This window comes from Scleropages formosus, chromosome 5, assembly GCF_900964775.1.
Source record: "Scleropages formosus chromosome 5, fSclFor1.1, whole genome shotgun sequence".
NCBI lineage: Eukaryota > Metazoa > Chordata > Actinopteri > Osteoglossiformes > Osteoglossidae > Scleropages > Scleropages formosus.
In genome coordinates, this window is record NC_041810.1 from 36576851 (window position 1) to 36599474 (window position 22624).

Sequence of the window (22624 nt, forward strand, 5' to 3'; positions counted from 1 at the left end):
AGTACAGTCAATGTCACATTCCATCATATGAACCACTATACATCACACGAGTAGCTGCAAAAACATTTACTGATTATTCAGTTACTTTGAACTATATGCAAAATTTCATAATTTCAATGTGTTCTGGGATATAGCGGTAGCAAACAAACTTTCATAAAACACAATGAACTACAGCAGCGAGCCCCTAAAAGCAAATACAATACACACACAAAGTTTATTGGTCCCTAAGACTCTCAAGACTCGGAACTGTTTTGTAGTTTTGGTGAAATATAACAGATTTGATACACTAGCAAAAATAATCTGATGTCTACAGGTAATGCACTAGTTACAGGGTTTTACCAATTTTAAATTTACGGAAAAAAAACAAGCAAAAGAGGAAAAAAGACAGAAGAAGAAGAAAACGGAGTGAAAAGGTATGCAGTCTGTACCTCTAATGTCGAAGGCTTGCTGTCGGCAGCCTCTGCTTTTGGGCTGTACGTGGTCTGTTTGGGCTGAGACTGCAGAGAGCACAAAGAGAAGGACATCAGTGCAGAAAGCAGTAAATGGATAGCAGCTGGAAACAACAAGTAAAAAAGTAACCAAGCCAGATAGCCCATAAATAATATACCATAACCTTCATCAATAGTTTATGAAAAATTACAAATATCTTCACCTTCCGTGTTTTAACAGTTTTATTTACTTCACAGTTTCTTGTAATTTGATTAGTAAACTGATGTGTAACACTTAGTGTTAGATTGTTTTAAGTTCTATCCATCCACCTTGTAAAACTCTATTACAGTAAGTATCAGTTTTCTCATCTATTTGGCAACATTTTGGTAACTTCTGGAGCATGAAGGAACAATGTTCCCTTAAATAATATTGTAACAGCACTGAGGGGGGCTGATGTAGATTAATGTAAATAGTTGGTTTTAGTGTCTATTCCAGTACATATTCCTGTGTTCTCTTCTGACTGGCTGTTATGTTGTTAATGCCCGGTGTGCCACAGGGGAATTCTGGGGGGGTTCATTGGGTGACCTCCTAACCATTGTGTGGAGGGGGGGGGCTTCTAGTGACCTGGGGGAACTCTCCAGTGTTCGGGGACTGTTTGTGCTGTCTGAGATGTCTTTGTCAAGGTTGCTATCGAAAAGACATGTATGCGATCAATGAAGAGCATTTTCCAGAAACTCTGACTTCTAAGCCTGTCTCCAGTAGCTCCATGAGAGGATATTACAATATTACTAATTTCTTTAAAAAGAACATTCACATAACAGAAAAGTTATCAGGAATGAATTAAGTTTTCAATCCAAGGAATTAGACTATACACCCTGACACAGGTTTACAAGAATTTTACAAGTAAACCCCAGACCCACCAGAGAGCAGGACCCAGCCAAACCCACTGCGCCACCACGCCCCCCTCTACACAAAAAAAAACTAACACACACACTAACATTTTTATTATAATCACAAGAACTGAAATTATGAGAAGTTCTTTCTCAGTTCTTGATGTTCTCTTGGATGCAAAGCTGTCTAAAAAAAAAAAAATATCCATATCAATATGGTTACTAGGACTTGCTTCCTGAAATGAAGAAATATCTCTAAAGCACTTTTGTGCTACACCGGATACTGAAGATGCCTTAATTTTTCAGCCATCTCCACTACTGCACCTCTTTGGTGTTTGGCTTCCTTGCTTACATCATCTACCCCCTACCTCCCATCAATTCATCCAGAGTATACTGCAGCTAGGATTGTGACCAGAAATACTTCCATCTTACTCTGACAGTGACACTAATATTCATGTTGACTAAAAAGTTTAACAAGAGAAGTCAAATATAACAATTTATATTAAACTTGTAAAATCTTAGCTCATAGTTGGAAAACTGGTTAGAAACCACTATCTAGGGAAAGTATATTACTTCTATATTCATGGTTTTATGCTATCCACAATTGTCTAGAGTCCTTAGTCTTAACAGATCTGTTTGTATGAGTTTAAACTGAAAGAGATGCATTTCTGTCAATAAATAATAAAATAGAGATAAAACAATGACTCAATGAATTCCTTAAACTGATACACAAGTCAGTAGCCCAGCCACAAAATCATTATTACTTACTATATGTGGTTTCCTTGCTAAGCTACATATAATTATTTACTCATTATACAGCTGGATAATTTTTACTTCAGAGTTTAGGGTAAGTACTATATGCAAGGGAATAGCAGCACTGGTAGTGTTTAACCACTATACCTGCATGCTTTCTGGTCATGCTTATAATAAACGTTAAAGAAAAGTATATGGGATATCGGGATGCACTGCTATGACTAATAAAGTCCACACAGTGATACAACCAGGTATGGTATGAACCAAGTCCACACCCTATACTATTTGCTTTTTACATTCAGAGAACTGTTTTGCTTCTAGCTCCTCAGTAAACCATTCACTTTGTCACTGGTTAATGAGCTTTCACTGCTATGGAGTTTTTGGAGATTTTTTACCGGCTGAGTCTTTACCCATTTGAATAGGTACTAGACCTTGCAAAATTGTTTTAATATGCAAGTTTTATTATACTGGAATAAAAACTATAACAGTGAAATACCTCTTCTGGTTATCGGGTAAGCTGGTGAAGGACTTCTTTAAGTTTAGGTGCTATAAATCATTTTCCGAAGCCACTGGGGATTCTTAAACCTGCAAAAGGTTGACTCATACATGTAACGTTCTTCAAATTGTTTCATCTTATTCCATTTCCATTTCTTAAAACATGATATGTAATAACTGAAAAATAATATGTTGGTTGGACACAATTCATTCTCATGTCTTGGCATGTTTTACTAAGATGGGAAGCTGATATTTATCTATACACCGATAAGCCAAAACATTAAAACCACCTGCCTAATATTGTGTAGGTCCCCTGCATGCCACCAAAACAGCTGATTTGTCAAAGCATGGACTCCACAAGGTATCCTGAGGTATCTGGCACCAAGATGTTAGCAGCAGATCCTTTAAGTCGTAAGGTGGGGCCTCCATGGATTGGATTTGTTTTTTGAGCACATCCCACAAACGCTCAAACGGATTGAGATCTGGGGAATTTGGAGGCCAAGTCAACACCTTGAACCCTTTGTCATGTTCCTCAATCCATTCCTGAACAATTTTTGCAGTGTGGCAGGGCCACTGCCATCAGGGAATACCGTTGGCATGATGCTCCCACTGACTTAGTACTTGGTCTGCAACAATCTTTAGGTAGGTGGTACACATCAAAGTTACATCCACCTGAATGCCAGGACCCAAGGTTTCCCAGTAAAACATTGCCCAGAGCATCACACTGCCTTCACCAGATTGCCTCCTTCCCATAGTGCATCCTATTGTCATTGCTTCCCCCAGTAAAAGACACGCACGCACGCACACAGCCATCCACATGATCTAAAAGAAAATGTGATTCATGAGACCAGGCCACCTTCTTCCATTGCTCCATGGTCAGTTCTGATGCTCACGTGTCCATTGTAGGCGCTTCCGGCGGTGGACAGGGGTCAGCATGGGCACTCTGACTGGTCTGTGGCTATGTAGCCCCGTATGCAGCAGGCTACGATGCACTTTGTGTTCCGACACCTTTCTATCACGGCCAACATCAAAGTTTTCAGCAATTTGTGTTACAGTAGCTCTTCTGTGGGATCGGCCCAGAAAGGCTAGCCTTTGCTCCCAATGCACATCAGTGAGCCTTTGGCACCCATGACCCTGTCTCCAGTTCACCTTCCTTGGACCACTTTTGGTAGGTACTAACCACTGCACATCGAGAACACCTCACAAGACCTGTCATTTTCAAGATGCTCTGACCCAGTTGACTAGCCATCATAATTTGTCCCTTATCAAAGTTGGTCAGATCCTTATGCTTGCCTATTTTTCCTGCTTCCAACACATCAAATTCAAGAACTGACTGTTCACTTGCTGCCTAATATATCCCACCCTTTGACAGGTGCCATTGTAACAAGATAATCAATGCTATTCATTTTACCTGTCAGTGGTTTTAATGTTGTGGCTGATCAGTGTGTTAATGCCATGTTCTTAGTCCATGTCCATGAATGTCTTCTTCGAGTAGTGCACTTGTCATCAGGTTGTCCTGGTTCCCCAACACCTGACATGGACCTTGTTAATCCAGGCAACGCCCAACCCAGGATGGCTTCAGTTATTTTAATTTCACTCACATGCCAAGGCTTATGTATAGCATTAGGAGTTTAAACCTGGGGACTCTTACAAGAGGCTTGCCCTGGCCAGGATTCCAACCTGTCTCCTGCACCAAAGTCAGTTACACTACCTCTAAACAATCCAGGTGCTATGTATTCAAGTTGTTGTTTCTAGGAAGAAACTAACTGCAAGTATTAACATTCCTAGGGGACTTAAATCTACATATATCCTGGAGCAATAATCTTATATATCAACCAAATTTACTCTATGTGGTACTGGACTGGTGAAATCCAAGGATTTGCAAATTGAAAAAGTATATCTTTCTTTTTATTATTTTGTCAATAGGGGGTGTGGTGGCGCAGTGGGTTGGACCGCAGTCCTGCTGTCCAGTGGGTTTGGGGTTCAAATCCCACTTGGGGTACCTTGCGACGGACTGGCGTCCCATCCTGGGTGTGTCCCCTTACGCCTTGTGTTGCCGGGTAGGCTCCGTGACCCCGTAAGGGACAAGCGGTTCTGAAAATGTGTGTGTGTGTGTGTGTGTGTGTGTGTGTGTGTGTATGTATTATTTTGTCATTTGCACAGGCTTAATATGCTGTTTAAACCTGTTTAATTCCTGCCTAACAAGTTTGCTTCGTTCAAGAACATGACAAAATAAAAACCTCACCAGGTTCTCAAAGGCCTTACCTAAAGAGAAATACATAAGGGCCATGGTACTAAGGAATCGGTACAGCAATCCCTTCATTTATGTAATTAATCCGTTCCTGAAACAGTTTATAGTGGTTTCACGTCTCCTGACGACTACCTCACATTCATCCATGCACTGAACTAGGTTCACAAAGAATTCCCCATACATACACTGCCATTTCCCATCTGTCAGAAACACAGACAATTGTACTGAAGCACTACACTTATTTGAATAAAATAAGAATGTGTTTTTATATCATTTTTACATTGCACTTTGCTGTGAAACACAAAAGACCACACAGAAGGGCAGCATATAGTTATACTGGGAATTAATACTATTGATTTAAGTGCAAAACCCTGCAGCAGATAGTGAGGACAGCTGAGAAGATCATCGGGGTCTCTCTCCTCTCCATCATAGAATTATACACAGCACGCTGCATCCACAAAGCCAACAGCATTGAGGATGACCCCATGCACCCCTCACACAAACTCTTCACCCTCCTTCACCCTCTCCTCCAGAGAGCGGGACCTGGCCAAACCCGCTGCGCCACCACATCTCCCCACCTGTACTCAACTGAACACCATTCCACTCCCTTTGCAATATTTTTGCAATTGTGTTTACATTTTGCAGCATTATAATATTATATATTGTAATATAATATATTGTAATATTGTTTTTATGTAGCACAATGGTGCTGGAGGAACGTTGTTTCGTTTCACTGTATACTGTACCAGCTGTATATGGTTGAAATGACAATAAAGCCACTTTGACTTTAGTTTGAAAACTAATTCCAAAGTTTAAATTCCTTGAGAAGGGCACACACACATACACACACACACATACACACATACACACACACAGTCTGAAGCCGATCGCCCCAAGCAGGGTCACAGCAAGCTGGAGCCTAGCTTGGAGACACACCCAGGGCGGGATGCCAGTCTGCCACAGGGCACCCCAGGTGGGGCTCAAACCCCAAACTAACCAAACAGCAGGCCCTGGCCAAGCCTGCCATGCCTCCTAAGAAAGGGATCTTCCCTGAATTGCTACAGTAAGAATACGTTGCTGTATAAATGGGCACATCATTTGAAGTTTTTTGTAACACTAAGTCAGCTTGGACAAAGGCATCAGCTAATGGCAGCCACAGGCTAAGGCCATCTCACCATAGAAATAAAAAATGCTAACCCTAAAATTTGTGGTTAAGATGCATGGACATCTTGCAATATGAAAATAACCAGAGTGTACAGTCATATTCACACTCATACACTAGAACAACTGGGAAAATGGTAGCGGCAGAATTATTTCAGATTTCTGCTGTAGTCACTAGTATGACTGCAGTCAGTAGTTTAAACTAACTTCTATTAAAGTGTATATTAAAACCCAAAAAAATAGTGCTACATTGGGTACTTGGAGGAGAATATGGAGATCCGTTCTTGGTTAAGAACTTCAAAACACACTCAAAACAATGTGCTCACAAGCCTTACATTTTTCAGTGTTAGCTCAATGACCAATCCTCGACTAGACGTGCTGGAGGCATATATTACCAAAAATCTGAAAGCAATAGTTTTTATTGTAACTGAACCAACATTCTGCTCTATGCATGTTATATGCTTGAACTAGATACACACTGTTTTCAAGGCATTTAATAATGGAGTATTTTTACTGAATCAGGTTGTACTTTGTTGCGGTTAAGGAACTTAGGTACAAGTTCAAAACTTATTAACCATTATGGCATCTGTTCAGACTACGGTTAAAATAAACAAGTGAAAAAGTAACACACTCACACACACACACACACACACACAATTTTCAGAACCGCTTGTCCCATACGGGGTCACGGGGAACCGGAGCCTACCCGGCAACACAGGGCGTAAGGCCAGAGGAGGAGGGGACACACCCAGGACGGGACGCCAGTCCGCCGCAAGGCACCCCAAGCGGGACTCGAACCCCAGACCCACGGGAGAGCAGGACCCGGTCCAACCCACTGCGCCACCGCGCCCCCTACGTAACACACTCAGTAAAATTTAAAAAAAAAATTGAACATCAAAGTAGCCTAGAGCGCTCACTAGATTGCTACGGTATCGTAGCTTTCGAATGGAAATGTACCACACCTCATCGCGTGCATGCCAGTATCATCAAATACGCCAGTGGCTGAAAATGGGCGAGGCACCAAGCAGGGTTCAGTTTGGTAGCAACCAGTAACAATAAGAAATAACAAACACACATCAACAGATGCCTGGACACCAGTGACAAAGAATGGATACGTACGCAACAGGGAATAAAGAGCCGAGGGTCTCAGGCTGGTCTTCGGCCAAAAGCAATTTAATGGTCCTACCCCTATACATGACAAAAATGGATGGTGTGGAAAGCGGTCACACCCAAAGGGAGTGTTTCATGGGTGTTACTGATGTAACAAAACAAAATGAAACAAAATCCAGCCACTCGGGGAATGTGACACAGCCAGAGCTATCGAGCAAGACGAACAACATTTCAGCTATAGATGAGCTATGTCTCCAACATCTTAGGAAATCAAGTCTGCTATAACACTTGAACAATAACAAAAGGTCTTGTTTCCTGCCTTGAGAAGTTATGACTAACAGACTGGCACTGGAAGCCCCGCCCCCAACCGCAGCTAGCTAGAAATTTTCTGCAGTAGAACATCTTTTTCTCAGAATTCAGGTCTCAATCGCTTTTGCCAGTGCATGGATGCCTTTGCATGTACCCACATTCGTACCTTTTGAAGCAAAAGGAAAAACATCCACTGGCCCTCTGCTGTGTCGTAAAAAGTTGTGAAACACCTAAATATACATACAAGGTATGCTAAAAAAGACCGATTAGTGCCTTGAGTTTAACCACCAAAAGTGCTAAGATTTGATAGTACCTCTAAGACAGAAGAAAATAGCATGTTTTAATTTCACTTTGCCTGGACAAACATAGTAACTACATTAAAGAGATGCAGAAAACACAGTAACATACTGTAAAACAGCACTGTGCAGCAAGTTTACAAAGTTTTCCACTGCAGTTTTCTTTAGCAGCAGCTCTGCCTTCAAATGTATAGAGACAGTACTGTACATACCATCAAAGTGTTTCTTGGTATCTCTCTGTCTGTGTGTGTGTGTGTGTGTGTGTGTGTGTGTGTGTGTGTGTGTGTGTGTGTGTGTTTAAAGATCCAGTGCTCACAGCATCCAGTTCAGTGAGGCTCTTCCTCCCTTCAGGTTCCTCCTGCTGTTTATTAATTGTAACTATCACTCACGTTGCACTGAACAGAAGAAAAGGAGAAAAATCTCAAATCCTCCCACAGCAGGAACTTCAACAGTAGAGTGTCACTCACATCCCACCCTTATCTCCCATAAGGCAGTGCAGCAGCCCTCTGCAACGATTGGCAGAGGAAGAAGTGTGCCCGCCCCTTTCGATCCTAGCCAGGAAAAATAAAGAGCAGACCATTTTTACATTTCTTTGCATATTATCAGGCATTAAACTAAGTTACATTTACAAACATTACAAAATTACTATTCACTAAAGGTTAAACTGCAAATGAAGAGGTGAAAGTGATCCATCTCGAGTGTGTGTGCTTGGGCTACGCTTGTAACGCTTAACTGTGGGTGTGTCAGGAACACTCACCACACTGGAATCTAGGAGTCGTCACCAAAACACACAGGGGGAGGAAAAAACTGCATCACATGAAGCCGAGAAACTTCACATTCGGATTGTAAGGAAATGGGGGAAGGGAGGAAGTGGTGAAGGCACAGGAAGAATGCTCCAAGCACAGACTTGCTTTTTCTGCAATAATACCCGAGGCAGTGCTGCACTAGTGTGAGGAACTCCAGAGTTTCTCAGTACAAACTCCTGTTGAATACTACACTAAATAAAATCAAACATTTGAAACCTTTGTCCAAAGCAACTAGTCACACCAGATTAACTTGTAACTGCAGCAATCCAGGATGAGGGTGTAACACAAAGACCAAAATATGGGGCCAAAATGAAATGAATGTTTAATGTCTTTCAGCATCACTCCAGAAGCTGATCCTTCAAAACAGGTGAACTCATAAGTTTCAAGGATAAATGCATCCCTCTTTTCCTCTGGTATGCTATGTTGAGAAAGGAGGTTACGGAGCTTACGTTATTTTCATTATGAGAAACATACGCTGCCATCCTTGTCACAACTTTGGATAACCAAGATTAGCTGATGTAAGCTTTTGAGGAGAAAGCTGTTTACATAAGCTGAGTCAAAATGCAAATAAATGAAAATTCTACATAATCAATATATTTGCATGTAAACAATCACTTCATAGAAAAGTATTACAAAATACATCCTCAAGCAACAGTGCCCCCTGCTGTTCAGATACTCATAGCAGCGATAACAAAGTATAAAAAAAAAAAAAAAAAATTCTCCAATACACCGATACATCTTTAAGCGAGTCTTACACATTTTTCTAAGATGTAACCATAACAGGCTGACATACATAACCTCAAAGAGTCCAGAATGAGGTGTGCTAAAATTTGATGTAGGACATTTCTGTACTTCTGCTGTATCCACCCGAAGATGCTTTTTTCTTTCTTTTTTCTAGATATAAATAAATGCACTTGTCAAGCCAAGTTCAAAAAACATTCTGAATCACAATTATGCTTATACAGCATATTTAAAATCCAAGAGCAAGAGGGACTGTTTCTTAGCTCTGACAAAGGATGACATTATAATGTCTTTATGAAGATATGTGACCAATACAATCTTCCAGTACCATGGTACAAGCTCTTCAGTGGGGTCATTAGCTGGTCAAAGCAAGAAATACTTTGCTGTATGTGTAGCTGCCTCCCATCGACAGTTTTTAAGACTGGGGTCACGTCGAGGAATATTGTTTTATGACTTCTTTTTTTTCCATTTTGATGTGTAACCCACAGTGCAAAATCAGTACCTGTGTTAACAGCAAGCAGCAATCACACTCCTTTAAATGGCCTTTTTTTTTTTTTTGCAATGACCTTTGTAATTCAGAAGGGGAATTCATGTTCAAACATCTGATTCATTTCAGGCAATTGTACTATGCATCTCTGCAAGCCAAATTATTTTATAATTCAGATTTTGCTTATTCTTTAAGGTTTCAACTCATTATCTTTCTTTCCCATAAAGTGATATTTCCAAAAAAAGTTCTGTGACTGAATGGAACTCTCCCAAAAAGTTACATTATGATTTTGATTACTAGCCAAAGCATTTCATGTTAAGTGGCAAATGACCAAAAAAATTAAATTATTCATAATGTTTCCAGGATTTTACAGAAAGGATGAGCTATGAATATAGCTTAATATGAGGGGGGGTACCTGATAGCATAGTGGCTAGAGCTCCTGCTTTGGACCCAAAGGCTGCACGCTCAAATCCCACCTCCAGCTGTAGTACCCTCGAGAAAGGTACCTACCTTAAACATGAACCAGCTGTATAATGGGTAAATAGTTGGAGGTGCCTTAATTTGTAAGCCCCTTTGGAGGAAAGCATCAGCTAAATGATTAACTTAAATATCAAGTCAGAAGTTAACTCCTCTTGGTTGCCTATGTGATGATTCTGTTCTTACATACATCACCTGAACCGCTTGTCCCATACAGGGTCGCGGGGAGCCGGAGCCTAACCCGACAACACAGGGCGTAAGGCTAGAGGGGGAGGGGACACATCCAGGACGGGATGCCAGTCTATTGCAAGGCACCCCAAGCAGGACTTGAACCCCAGGCCCACTGGAAAGCAGGATCCAGTCCAACCCACTGTGCCACCGTGCCCCCCCTTCTTTCAATAATTCACTGTTTTATATAATGTAAAATTATGAGTATCATACATTCTTTAAAGAAAGGATGAACATAAACAAATTATAAAAAAACCTAGTAACACTGCATTTGGCCATTTGATATACGCAAGCTGTTTGTGCTACAAACACACACTTTCAGAACCACTTGTCCCATACGGGGAACCGAAGGCAACCCGGTAACACAGGGCGTAAGGCCAGAGGAGGAGGGGACACACCCAGGACGGGACGCCAGTCCATCGCAAGGCACCCCAAGCAGGACTCGAACCTCAGACCCACCGGAGAGCAGGACCTGGTCCAACCCACTGCGCCACCGCACCCCCGTGCTACAAACATTTTAGCTATTATGTCTGAAGGTACATTTTAGTTTATTTTAAACTGTATTTTCTTTTGGAAATATTTTGCTGAGTAAAAAAATGAAACAAAGAACCAGAAGTGCATACCTGCACCTCAATAATAGTTGTCAGCAAACTGCAAACAGAACAGGAGCGAAAGACTGTGGAGCCAGTATAGTCATTTATAAGGACACTGTTTAACCAGAACCTAACTGTAGCAGGTAAGAGCCTGCCCACGTGCACTCCCAGTCACGACAAACAGCCACACCCGGGATTGGCATGTAAGGAGAAAATGAGCACCAGGTGTGGCAAACTGAGGAACAAGAACCTTAAAAAGACAGACTGGAGGTTTTTCTTCTCCTCTAGAATGAGAGTGGCTGGAAAGAACATTAAGTGGAAATTAAACATTTCCCTTAACATTTCATTTGTCTTTAAATGAGAGAACAAAGTGAGTTCAGGGGAGAATGTTAGGTTTTTTTAAAGGTTTAATTTCTGTTTGCTACTTGAATGTCAGTACTTGTTTACCAAGGAAAAGTTGCTCAAGCTTCATTGTTTAGTTACTATTATTTCACAGTTGTGGGGAAAAGGGATAAAATTACATTACATTAGTTGATGCTTTTCTCCAAAGCAACTTGCAGTGTTAAGGTATTTACAGTTAGTTATTTACTCATTTATACAACTGGGTAATTTTATCAGAGCAATTCAGGGTACCTTGCTCAAGTGTACTACAGTTGGATATGAGACTCAAACCTCAGAACTTTGGGTCCAAAGGCAGCAGCTCTAATAACTCTGCTACCGGCTGCCCTTCCCAAAGACCACTTTACCAAGTGTCACTGCGTGAGAAGAGCACTCCATAAAAATAACTTGAATTTACCAACCACTGCTCCCTGCCTGGTCACTCCATGAACCCGACACACTACGGCATGTTACCCTAACTAACTAAACAAATAAGGAACACAAATAGACTTGTGGCTTTTCCATATATGGCCATAGCTGAAAATATTGGCACACTTGCACTTGTTGCAGATAACTCACCTTTTTCTTAAATATTGACTAAAACTTTTGATCTGCACAAATCATTTCACTGTTAATATTACAGAAACTTAGCTTTTGTTTCAGAATATAAATCCTGGGTCTGCAAGTAGTGAGAGCTTATGCCCCTTCAAATCCCATCTACTGCTGTAGTGCCCTTGAACAAGATACTGACCCTAAACCCCTGCAGGACAAATTGCTCTGTGGTGTACATAGGTAAATCGGTATAAGTTGCCTAAAATTCTAATTCACGTTGGGGGGGTGGAAGGCTAAATAAAAGTAATGTATCTCTTTAAATGAAATTTAAAAATTGCGCTGAAAATTACTACTTATTGACCTGAGAAATTGAACAGTTTGTTTTGACAGTTTGGCCCATTTTTTTTGTACAGAGGTATAAGAAACTCATCGATGGCTACAAGAACACTTGAGCAAAAGGCTCTACTACCACATACCTATTAAAGTGACAATTTTCATCATGTGACTCTGTACACCACTGCAATGGATTCAAATGGAAACTACAAAGATGTGCTTTAAGTTTAGACTCCCAACTTTCAGGGTTTTGTCAGAAATACATTATGAACTGTGTAGGAGTTACAACCATTTTTTGTACATAGCACTCCAATTTCAGGGGTTCAAGGGCAACTAGACACACACACACACACACACACATTTTCAGAACCGCTTGTCCCATACAGGGTCGCAGGGAACTGGAGCCTACCCAGCAACACAGGGCATATGGCTAGAAGGGGAGGGGACACACCCAGGACAGGATGCCAGTCCACCGCAAGGCACCCCAAGCAGGACTCGAACCCCAAACCCACTGGAGAGCAGGACCCGGTCCAACCCACTGCACCACTGCGCCACCGCACCCCCTGGCAACTAGACAAACTAACATTTTGGGTATGGTGGAAAGAACAAAAGCTCTACAGAGATTTATTTGTACCCTTAAGATTGTCTTGCTGCAGTCTTGTGTTTGACCCAACTTATTTGGTTTTCTTTTGTTTTCTTCCTTGCTCCTAGTGACACTAAGCATGAAAGTTAGTCTTTTTCTCTGTTCCACCTGGCAGAAAGAGTGATTTTAATATTGCAGGCACCAACAACTCACCATAGGTAAGTTCAATTCCAAAGTAAAGGAGAAGCACATGGTTGAAATTTCTCTAACTACTTGCAGGAGGTGCTACTAATTTTGTCCAGGCCATTGTTAGAATTCCCTGTGGAATAAAGTAAGACTTACTAAATTTGGCATTTTTGTATTGTTCAACTGCAAACCAAAATACATATATTGCTATAAGGTAACAAAAGATATTTTAAATTCAATAGTTTTCCCAGAAATCTTGCATATGAAATGCCTCTCACACAAAAAACAGGACATTACATTAAAGTGTGTCAGATATTACTGCAGTTCAGTGTATCACTATTTGTAGTGTCACTGCCTTGATATCAGAAAGTAAATTAAAAACAGAGGCATTTATTACATACTTACAAGCACTGAAATCTATAGCACTGAAATCAATAGGATTATCATTATTAATTCATTTATCTAGCATCTATGCAGAGTCATTTTAGTAAGCTAATTAAGGGTAATCCCTGTGCCAAAGATGATAGCAGAATGGTGGATGGAAACCTGTGTAAGTGTGAGCCCCTCCAGTCCCTCTTTTCACTTCATTAAGTTTGCTGATGACACAACGGTGGTAAGTCTCATCAGCAACAATGATGAAACACCCTACAGAGAGGAAGTGGCACAACTGGTTGAATGGTGTGGTGCAAACAACCTGTCCCTCAATGCGAGTAAGACAAAGGAGGTTGTGATTGACTTCAGGAAGAACTCTGTTGACCACCCCCCACTGACCATCGACAGCTCGACTGTGGAGAGAGTCAGCAGCACTAAATTCCTGGGGGTGCACATTACAGAAGACCTCACCTGGACCACCAACACTACATCACTCTCCAAGAAGGCGCAACAGCGGCTCCACTTCCTGCTCCGACTTAAAAGAACAAGTCTCCCTCCTCCCATCCTCACCACATTCTATAGGGGAACAATTGAGAGTGTGCTAACCAGCTGCATCACTGTCTGGTACGGGAACTGTAGTGCAGCAGACCCCAAGACCCTACAGCGGAGAGTGAACACAGCTGCAAAGATCATCGGTGCCCCTCCATTCTGGACATTTTCCTTGCACGATGCTCCAGTAAAGCCACCAGTATCGTGAAAGACCGCACTCATCCCTCTCGCTGTCTCTTCCAGCTCTTGCCATCAGGAAGACGGTATCGGAGCATCAGAGCCCGCTCTGCCAGACTGCTCAACAGCTTTTTCCCCCAGGCTGTGAGAGCCCTCAATTGCAATCACCTTGCCACCCTCTGAAACCTCATTCACAACCTTAGCTCCTGAAACCAGGATCCTCTCTCCCCCCCAACCCACCACACCACACGCACCACATGTAAACTGTTGGAAACCTCCTGTGGAAACACACTCTTTTCCTTTCCATATGCAAACCAACTGTAGAAACACTTTTTTCTCTATATGCACCAGACACTTCCTTATAAAACCCCCAATGTTAGAAGGACTTAAGATAACACAAATGTTTACTTGTGAATGCACTACAAATCATATTGCACTATTCCTTCTTAAATACCTCTATTGCACAATATCATGTACAGTTATGTAAGTACTTGTATTGTATAGCTAACTGTTTATAGTATATGTATATTTGCCCTAATTTTAGATTACCGACTTAGTAAATTAGCTATGTAGGTCTAAAAGCTGTCCTTATGTCTAGTGTTGTATGTTTATATTTATGCTTATTTACACAGCACCGTGGTCCTGCGAGACATGGCATTTCGTCCCACTGTATGTCCACACATGTAGTGGAATAACAATAAAGCTCGACTTGACTTCATTACTGCCCACAGTATATTTGTATAAACTTTGAGATGTATGTCACTTTGGAAAAAATTCCTGCTAAATGAATAAATGTAAATGCAAAAGCAGTTTTACTAATTCTGTTCTAGTTCAAGAAACAGATCTACACATCTAACTTAACATAAAATTTTATAAATAGCTAGTTGCTGATGCCTTTACACTTTCACAGAAAGTACATAGTAGAAGCAAACAGATTTCACTTTTGTTAGTTTCATACAACCTGAATGCATTTCCCAAGAAATTTCCTGTTTGATACAATAGCTGAAATGTTTTTCTTCACAATGACATGTACAGTGCAGTTCAACTGTTACCCTCATAAAAAGAATGTGCAAACCATGCCAGTTCAAGAAAATTTAACACTTATCCCTCTGAATCCATATTAAGAAATGAAGTGCTTGGACCTCAGACACAGTAAAAATAGTAGAATATGTGCTTCTACATACTTCTATTTCTGCAAATACCATTAGTGGCTGTCCAAGGTTCCCAGAATTCCCCAGTAACTTTACACATTACAGCACCCCTTCATAACTCCTGGATCTGGCTGACCTTAACAGCAAATAACCATTGCCGAGCGCCGTAACCTTACTCCTTCAGCTCACTCCCTGTGCTATGATGGCATGCCTGTGTTAAGTTTGTCTCACCTGCTGCTCCACAGAAACATCTTGTAAAGCCCGATTGTTCCTGAAGGGTTGAAGCCAGCTTAGAAACTGTCCCATGGTTAGTAATACTCTTGCTCTCTCAAAAAGTATGTCTACATTCCCCTGTGTAGAATGTATACAGCACTAGTAAGGGAGGGAAGGGGAAAGGGTGCTACTGAAATAACTTGGAGGGCTGAAACAGGAATACCACTGCCCTGAAGTCACACCACCTCCATATCAGATGAGTCTGAGAAGAGCAAACACAGCCACAGCACACACACCAAAAAAAAGTGTGCACGTAATTAGAATCACAGGGGAGGGAAACAAGTTCCACAAGAGATAATAAACTTAATAGGTTTTGGAAAGAGAGGAAAATCATATCTTTCTCTATTTTTCTGAATTACATTATGGTAATATGCAGGAAGGATTAGACCACAGCAAGTGAAATTACTTGAGGTTATTTACCCAGATTAAAGTAAAACAAGAAAAAAGATTAACCTGAAAACAAATATTCAATGTTTTATATTAAATAGAAATATACGTATAATCTAATATTGTAAATAAAAATGTCTACATCTAAGTGCTGTGCCACCCTTTATGCTAACCAGAAAACAGTGAGTGTGAGTGTGTACCATAGCTATATGCCACACCACATGATGATTGCAGGGTCTCCATTAACAAGGAGGATAAATGGAATAAATATAAAACAAACCTTCTTGCCAGTCCATCCCAATTAGTAATTAGTATGAGGCAATAAGAGAATCTTCTGATGAAAAGGTTGTCGTTAATAGTGATTCTATCATTTGGAATGTCTGACATGCCTATTTTCACAGATGGCCACTCAAATTTTAGCTCTGGTCCAGAGAACCATACTGATTTTAAGTTACCACAAGTAACAGAACTCAGTGTCTCATTCCAAGGATAACAAGGATTATCCAATGTCTTTTTTCCCCTCAACACACACTCAGAAAGGGAAAACTAAAGATGAAACCACACAGGAAAAAAACCAGTTAAGGTTGTTGTAATAATAACTCATTATTGATGTCTGATCAATGAAGAATGTTCAGTTAGCAATGCCTGTAGTACTGGCAGGAATGCAGAGAAAGTGGACACAAATGTTGATTGCTGCATGATTTCAAATGTTCTTACATTGTCTAGTAAAAGTTATACTCATCTACAATCTTTGAAATAATTGATCCACAAGCAGAATAAGAACATGACGTGATGTCACAAATGGTGGATTCGAAGAGCACAAGCTAAAGAACTTGTTCGTGGTGGTATGTGCACCGTGGACACATTGAAAAGACGGGACACATGAGTTAAAGAATGCAACTAAAAATAAAAATACAAAAAGTGATCTGAAACAGTTGTGTTGCTGATGTGGAATTCAGTGTCTTCCAAGAAAATACCCAGTTTATGAAAAGACTTGCAGCAAATGCACCAGAATTAATCATTATGCAAATGCATGAGAAATACACAAAATTTAAATTACATAGAGGTGCAGAAGAGAATATTATATCTGAAATAAATTTCAAGAGTTTGCAGCCCAGACCAAAACTGCATCTAGCCAACATGAAAGTGAGAACAGCATATGGAGGTGCCAACATACCTGTGAAAGGGAAGTGCATGGCCAAAATGTCTTAGAAGAACAGAGAGTACATTCTTTCATTTATTGTAGTACAGGTGTTGAAGGCAATACTGGGCTTGTGAGCATGTGAGAGACTGAACCTAGTACTGACAGTTTTTGTTGTAGAAGATCAGTCAGGAACAGACTGCAATGAACTGATGCAAGAATATAGTGACTTGTTCAAAGGAATAAGTTGTCTTCCAGGAGAACACACAATACAGATTTACGAAAGCATACCACCGGTTATTCATCCATGTAGAAAGGCACCACTTTCTCTCCAAAATCAGCTGAAAGCAGAGTTGGAAAGGCTGATAAAACTGAATGTGATAAAAAAGACAGATGAACACACACACACACACACACACATTTTCAGAACCGCTTGTCCCTTACGGGGTCACGGGGAACCGGAGCCTACCCAGCAACACAGGGCGTAAGGCCAGAGAGGGAAGGGGACACACCCAGGACGGGACGCCAGTCCGCCACAAGGCACCCCAAGCGGGACTTGAACCCCAGACCCACCGGAGAGCAGGACTGCGGTCCAACCCACTGCGCCACCGCACCCCCGACAGATGAACAAACTGAGTAAATAAGTTCTCTGGTCATTGTAGACAAAAAGAATGGAAACCCGAGGAAATGCCTGAACTCAAGAGACTTGAACTGTTAAATAAAAAGAGAATGTTACCAGTTGCCAGCGTGAGAAGAAATAATGCCATAGTTCGCAAATGTGAAATATTTCAGCAAATTAGATGCTGTGAAGTCAGCATCAAAACTGTACTTTTAGCAGCAGAATAGGATCCAGCGCTCAAGATCATCTGCAGTCTAAATGCCGAGCTCGTCGAACGCATGGACATCTGGATCAACAACCCAAGCTACAAACACCATCAGTCTTCTCTACCATTTCTAAAATGTTAAGCTTTTTTAAATCTGCTGTAATCACACACACATTTTCAGAACAGCTTGTCCCATACGGGGTCACGGGGAACCAGAGCCTAACCCGGCAACTCAGGGCATAAGGCCGGAGGGGGAGGGGACACACCCAGAATGGGACGCCAGTCCATCACAAGGCACCCCAAGCGGGACTCGAACTCCAGACCCACCGAAGAGCAGGACTGTGGTCCAACCCACTGCACCACCGCACCACCACACCCCCCCTGCTGTAATCATCCGCACACAATCCACAATCCTTCCCTTCTTTTGTTGAAGCACACATACTACTTCGGAGCCATGACAGAATTGTAAAGTTTTATTTATTGGTTTGCTTGTTTTTATTATTATTATTATTATTATTATTATTATTATTATTATTATTATTATTAATACAACATGCAAAGGGGTTCAAAACATAAGGGGTTCAAAAACCCCTTATGAAGAAAAAATCAAGGCTTCCGTTTACCCCGCCTGGTATGGGGTCACCGGGGCCCCACCCTGGAGCCAGGCCTTGGTGGGGGGGCTCGCATGCGAGCGCCTGGTGGCCAGGTCTATGCCCACGGGGCCTGGCCGGGCTCAGCCGGAAGCCATGACGTGGAGCCGCTCTTCGGTGGGCTCACCACCTGCCGGAGAAACCGTAAGGGGCCGGTGCATTGTGATTTGGGCGGTGGTCGGGGCCGAGTGCCCAGCCGACCCAAACCTCGGGCGCCAACTCTGGTTTTTGGGACTTGGAATGTCACCTCACTGGCGGGGAAGGAGCCTGAGCTGGTGCGGGAAGTTGAGAGATACCGTCTAGATATAGTCGGGCTCACTTCCACTCACAGCTTGGGTTCTGGAACCACTCTTCTCGATCAAGGGTGGACTCTCCACTATTCTGGAGTTGCCCAAGGTGAGAGGCGGCGGGCGGGTGTGGGCTTATTAATAGCCCCCCCAGTTCAGCCGCCATGTGTTGGAGTCTACCCCGGTGAATGAGAGGGTCGTCTCCCTACGCCTTCGGGTCAGGGAACGGTCTCTCACTGTCGTTTGTGCTTATGCGCCTAGCGGCAGTGTAGAGTACCCGGCCTTTTTGGAGTCCCTGGGGGGCATGCTGGAAAGCGCTCCCACTGGGGACTCTGTCGTTCTACTGGGGGACTTCAACGCCCACGTGGGCAGCGACAGTGATACCTGGAGGGGCGTGATTGGGAGGAACGGCCTCCCTGATCTGAACCCGAGCGGTGAGTTGTTATTGGATTTCTGTGCTAGTCGCGGTTTGTCCATAACGAACACCATGTTCATGCATAAGGGTGTCCATCAGTGCACTTGGCACCAGGACACCCTAGGTCGGAGGTCGATGATCAACTTTGTAGTCGTTTCTTCTGACCTTCGGCCATATGTCTTGGACACTCGGGTGAAGAGAGGGGCTGAGCTGTCAACTGATCACCACCTGGTGGTGAGTTGGATTCGATGGCGGGGGAAATAGCTGGACAGACCTGGCAGGCCCAAACGCATAGTGAGGGTCTGTTGGGAACGTTTGGCGGAGGCCCCTGTCAAAGAGGTCTTCAACTCCCACCTCCGACAGAGCTTCAACCAGGTCCCGAGGGAGGTGGGGGACATTGAGTCCGAATGGACTATGTTCCGCGCCTCCATTGTCGGGGCGGCGGTTCAGAGCTGTGGCCATAAGGTCTCCGGCGCCTGTCGCGGCGACAATCCCCGAACACGGTGGTGGACACCGGAAGTAAGGGATGCCGTCAAGCTGAAGAAGGAGTTCTATCGGGCCTGGCTGGCTCATGGGACTCCTGAAGCAGCTGACAGGTACCGACGGGCCAAACAGAGCGCGGCAAAAACTCGGGCTTGGGAGGAGTTCGGTGAGGCCATGGAGGAAGACTTTCGGTCGGCCTCAAAGAGATTCTGGCAAACCGTCCGGCGACTCAGAGGGGGGAAGCGGTGTTCCACGAACACTGTTTACAGTGGAAGTGGTGCGCTGCTGACCTCGGCTGAGGATTTCCTCGGGCGGTGGAAGGAGTACTTTGAGGATCTCCTCAATCCCTCCGACATGCCTTCCGTAGAGGAAGCTGAGGCTGGGGACTTGGAGGGGGACTCGTCCATTACCCTGGCTGAAGTTGCTGAGGTAGTCAAAAAACTCCTCGGTGGCAAGGCTCAGGGGGTGGATGAGATCCGCCCCGAGTTTCTCAAGTCTCTGGATGTTGTGGGGCTGTCTTGGCTGACACGCCTCTGCAGCATCGCGTGGAGTTCGGGGACGGTGCCTCTGGACTGGCAGACCGGGGTGGTGGTCCCTCTTCTTAAGAAGGGGGACCGGAGATTGTGTTCCAACTACAGAGGGATCACACTCCTTAGCCTCCCTGGGAAAGTCTATGCTGGGGTACTGGAAAGGAGAATCCGACCGATAGTCGAACCTCGGATTCAGGAGGAGCAATGCGGTTTTCGCCCTGGCCGTGGAACACTGGACCAGCTCTATACCCTCACTAGGGTGCTGGAGGGTTCGTGGGAGTTTGCCCAACCAGTCCATATGTGTTTTGTGGACCTGGAGAAGGCATTCGACCGTGTCCCTCGTGGCATCCTGTGGGGGGTGCTTCAGGATTATGGGGTTCGGGGCTCGTTGCTACGGGTTGTTCGTTCCCTGTATGACCGGAGCAGGAGCTTGGTTCGCATTGCCGGCAGTAAGTCAGACCTGTTCCCGGTGCATGTTGGACTCCGCCAGGGCTGCCCTTTGTCACCGATTCTGTTCATTATCTTCATGGACAGAATTTCTAGGCGCAGCCAGGGAACGGAGGGTGTCTGTTTTGGTGGCCGCGAGATCTCGTCTCTGCTTTTTGCGGACGATGTGGTCCTGTTGGCTTCATCAGATGAAGACTTGCAGCGTGCACTGGGGAGGTTTGCAGCCGAGTGCGAAGCGGCGGGGATGAGAATCGGCACCTCCAAATCCAAGGCCATGGTTCTTAGTCGGAAAAAGGTGGATTGCCCCCTCCGGGTTAGGGGGGAGTTGCTCCCTCAAGTGGAGGAGTTTAAGTATCTCGGGGTCTTGTTCACGAGTGAGGGAAAAATGGAGCGGCAGGTTGACGGATCGGTGCGGCATCCGCAGTAATGCGGTCATTGTACCGGTCTGTTGTGGTGAAGAAGGAGCTGAGTCGTAAAGCGAAGCTCTCAATTTACCGGTCGATCTACGTTCCTACCCTCACCTATGGTCATGAACTCTGGATCATGACCGAAAGAATGAGATCGCGGATACATGCGGCGGAAATGAGTTTCCTCCGCAGAGTGGCTGGGCGCACCCTTAGGGATAGGGTGAGGAGCTCAGTCACCCGGGAGGAGCTCGGAGTAGAGCCGCTGCTCCTCCGCATCGAGAGGAGCTAGTTGAGGTGGCTCGGGCATCTGTTCCGGATGCCTCCTGGACGCCTCCCTGGGGAGGTGTTCCGGGCCTGTCCCACTGGGAGGAGGCCTCGGGCAGACCCAGGACACGTTGGAGAGACTATGTCTCCCAGCTGGCCTGGGAACGCCTTGGGGTTCCCCCAGAGGAACTGGAGGAGGTGTGCGGGGAGAGGGAAGTCTGGAGGACTCTACTCGGACTGCTGCCCCCGCGACCCGGCCCCGGATAAAAGCGGAGGAAGATAGATGGATGGATGGACAACATGCAAAGCAACAAAACAAAAAGAAAACCCATGCTTCTTTGGTCGGCCCTGCTGATACATCACTTGACGTAGTCCTGGTCCAACACTGGCTAGGACCCAGCCCACTCACTACAGCCATGCTTTACGTTTGTAAAGTGGAATAAGACTATAGCAGTCAGGGTTGAGGCAGAGACCCTACTCAAGCACACGGCCTCATACAAGGCCCTGGTTGAGAGGAGAGAAACTCGAGTTCTTTTACGGCTCAAGAAGGGAACGTGGACAAGGATCCAGCCAATGTGGCTAGCTCACCATCTGCAGGACTTCAGCTGGGGCTGTTTACAAAGTAAGTTGCTGGTCAAAGTGGTCCTGTACAAGCACAAACTGACAGGCCACACACTTTGCCTGTGATTCCAATGTGGTGAAAGCAAAATTCTTGCTCACTCCCTTTGGGACTTTGGACTGGTGTGGCAAGTCTGCTGTTTGGTGACCTGCCCATGAAGGAGGATTGATTTGCAGATGGTTTGACATATAGTAATGTCTTGAGGGAATGGAACCTTAGTACCCAGAATGTAGCAGCCGCCCAGATATTGCCGATGGTCAGCGTTACCCAGCAAATGGTTTCCTCCGGGTGCTCCAGTTTCCTCCCACAGTCCAAAGGCATGCTGTTTAGGTTCACCCACAGTGTGTGAGTGATGGAGTTTGTTCCACTGATGTATGGATGAGTGACCCATTGTAAGTAGTGTATCTAGCAGTGTAAGTCATCTTGGTAAATAAGGTGTGTGGGCTGGTAATACCACATAGAGTTTATTGGAAGTCACTTTGAAGAAAAGTGTCTGCTAAATGAATTAATGTAAATGTAGAGCGGAAAAGGACCTGTTTTGGCTGTAACTCCACAGGTTTCTGGCAAGCCATCCAACCTCGCGTAAATAA

The 22624-nt window shown here is 43.9% G+C and overlaps 1 protein-coding gene across 5 annotated transcripts in view; it reads right to left on the minus strand.

Moving 5' to 3' along the window:
- The window catches only part of LOC108928566 (calpastatin-like), a 45014-nt gene extending 29250 nt beyond the window's left edge, over positions 1 to 15764 (minus strand). For 2 of the 5 annotated variants that reach the window (XM_029251961.1, XM_029251957.1), the window contains exons 1-2: positions 15539 to 15763; positions 429 to 497 (exon numbers count right to left, since the gene is read on the minus strand). In XM_029251961.1, coding sequence (XP_029107794.1) covers positions 429 to 497; positions 15539 to 15613 — 144 coding nt within the window. In that variant the 5' untranslated portion in view covers positions 15614 to 15763. Of the gene's footprint in view, positions 1 to 428; positions 498 to 7906; positions 7937 to 8083; positions 8158 to 15538 lie in introns of those variants that run through there. The other 3 variants (XM_029251959.1, XM_029251962.1, XM_029251958.1) reach the window with 3 other exon arrangements.
- Positions 15765 to 22624: the final 6860 nt, after the last annotated feature.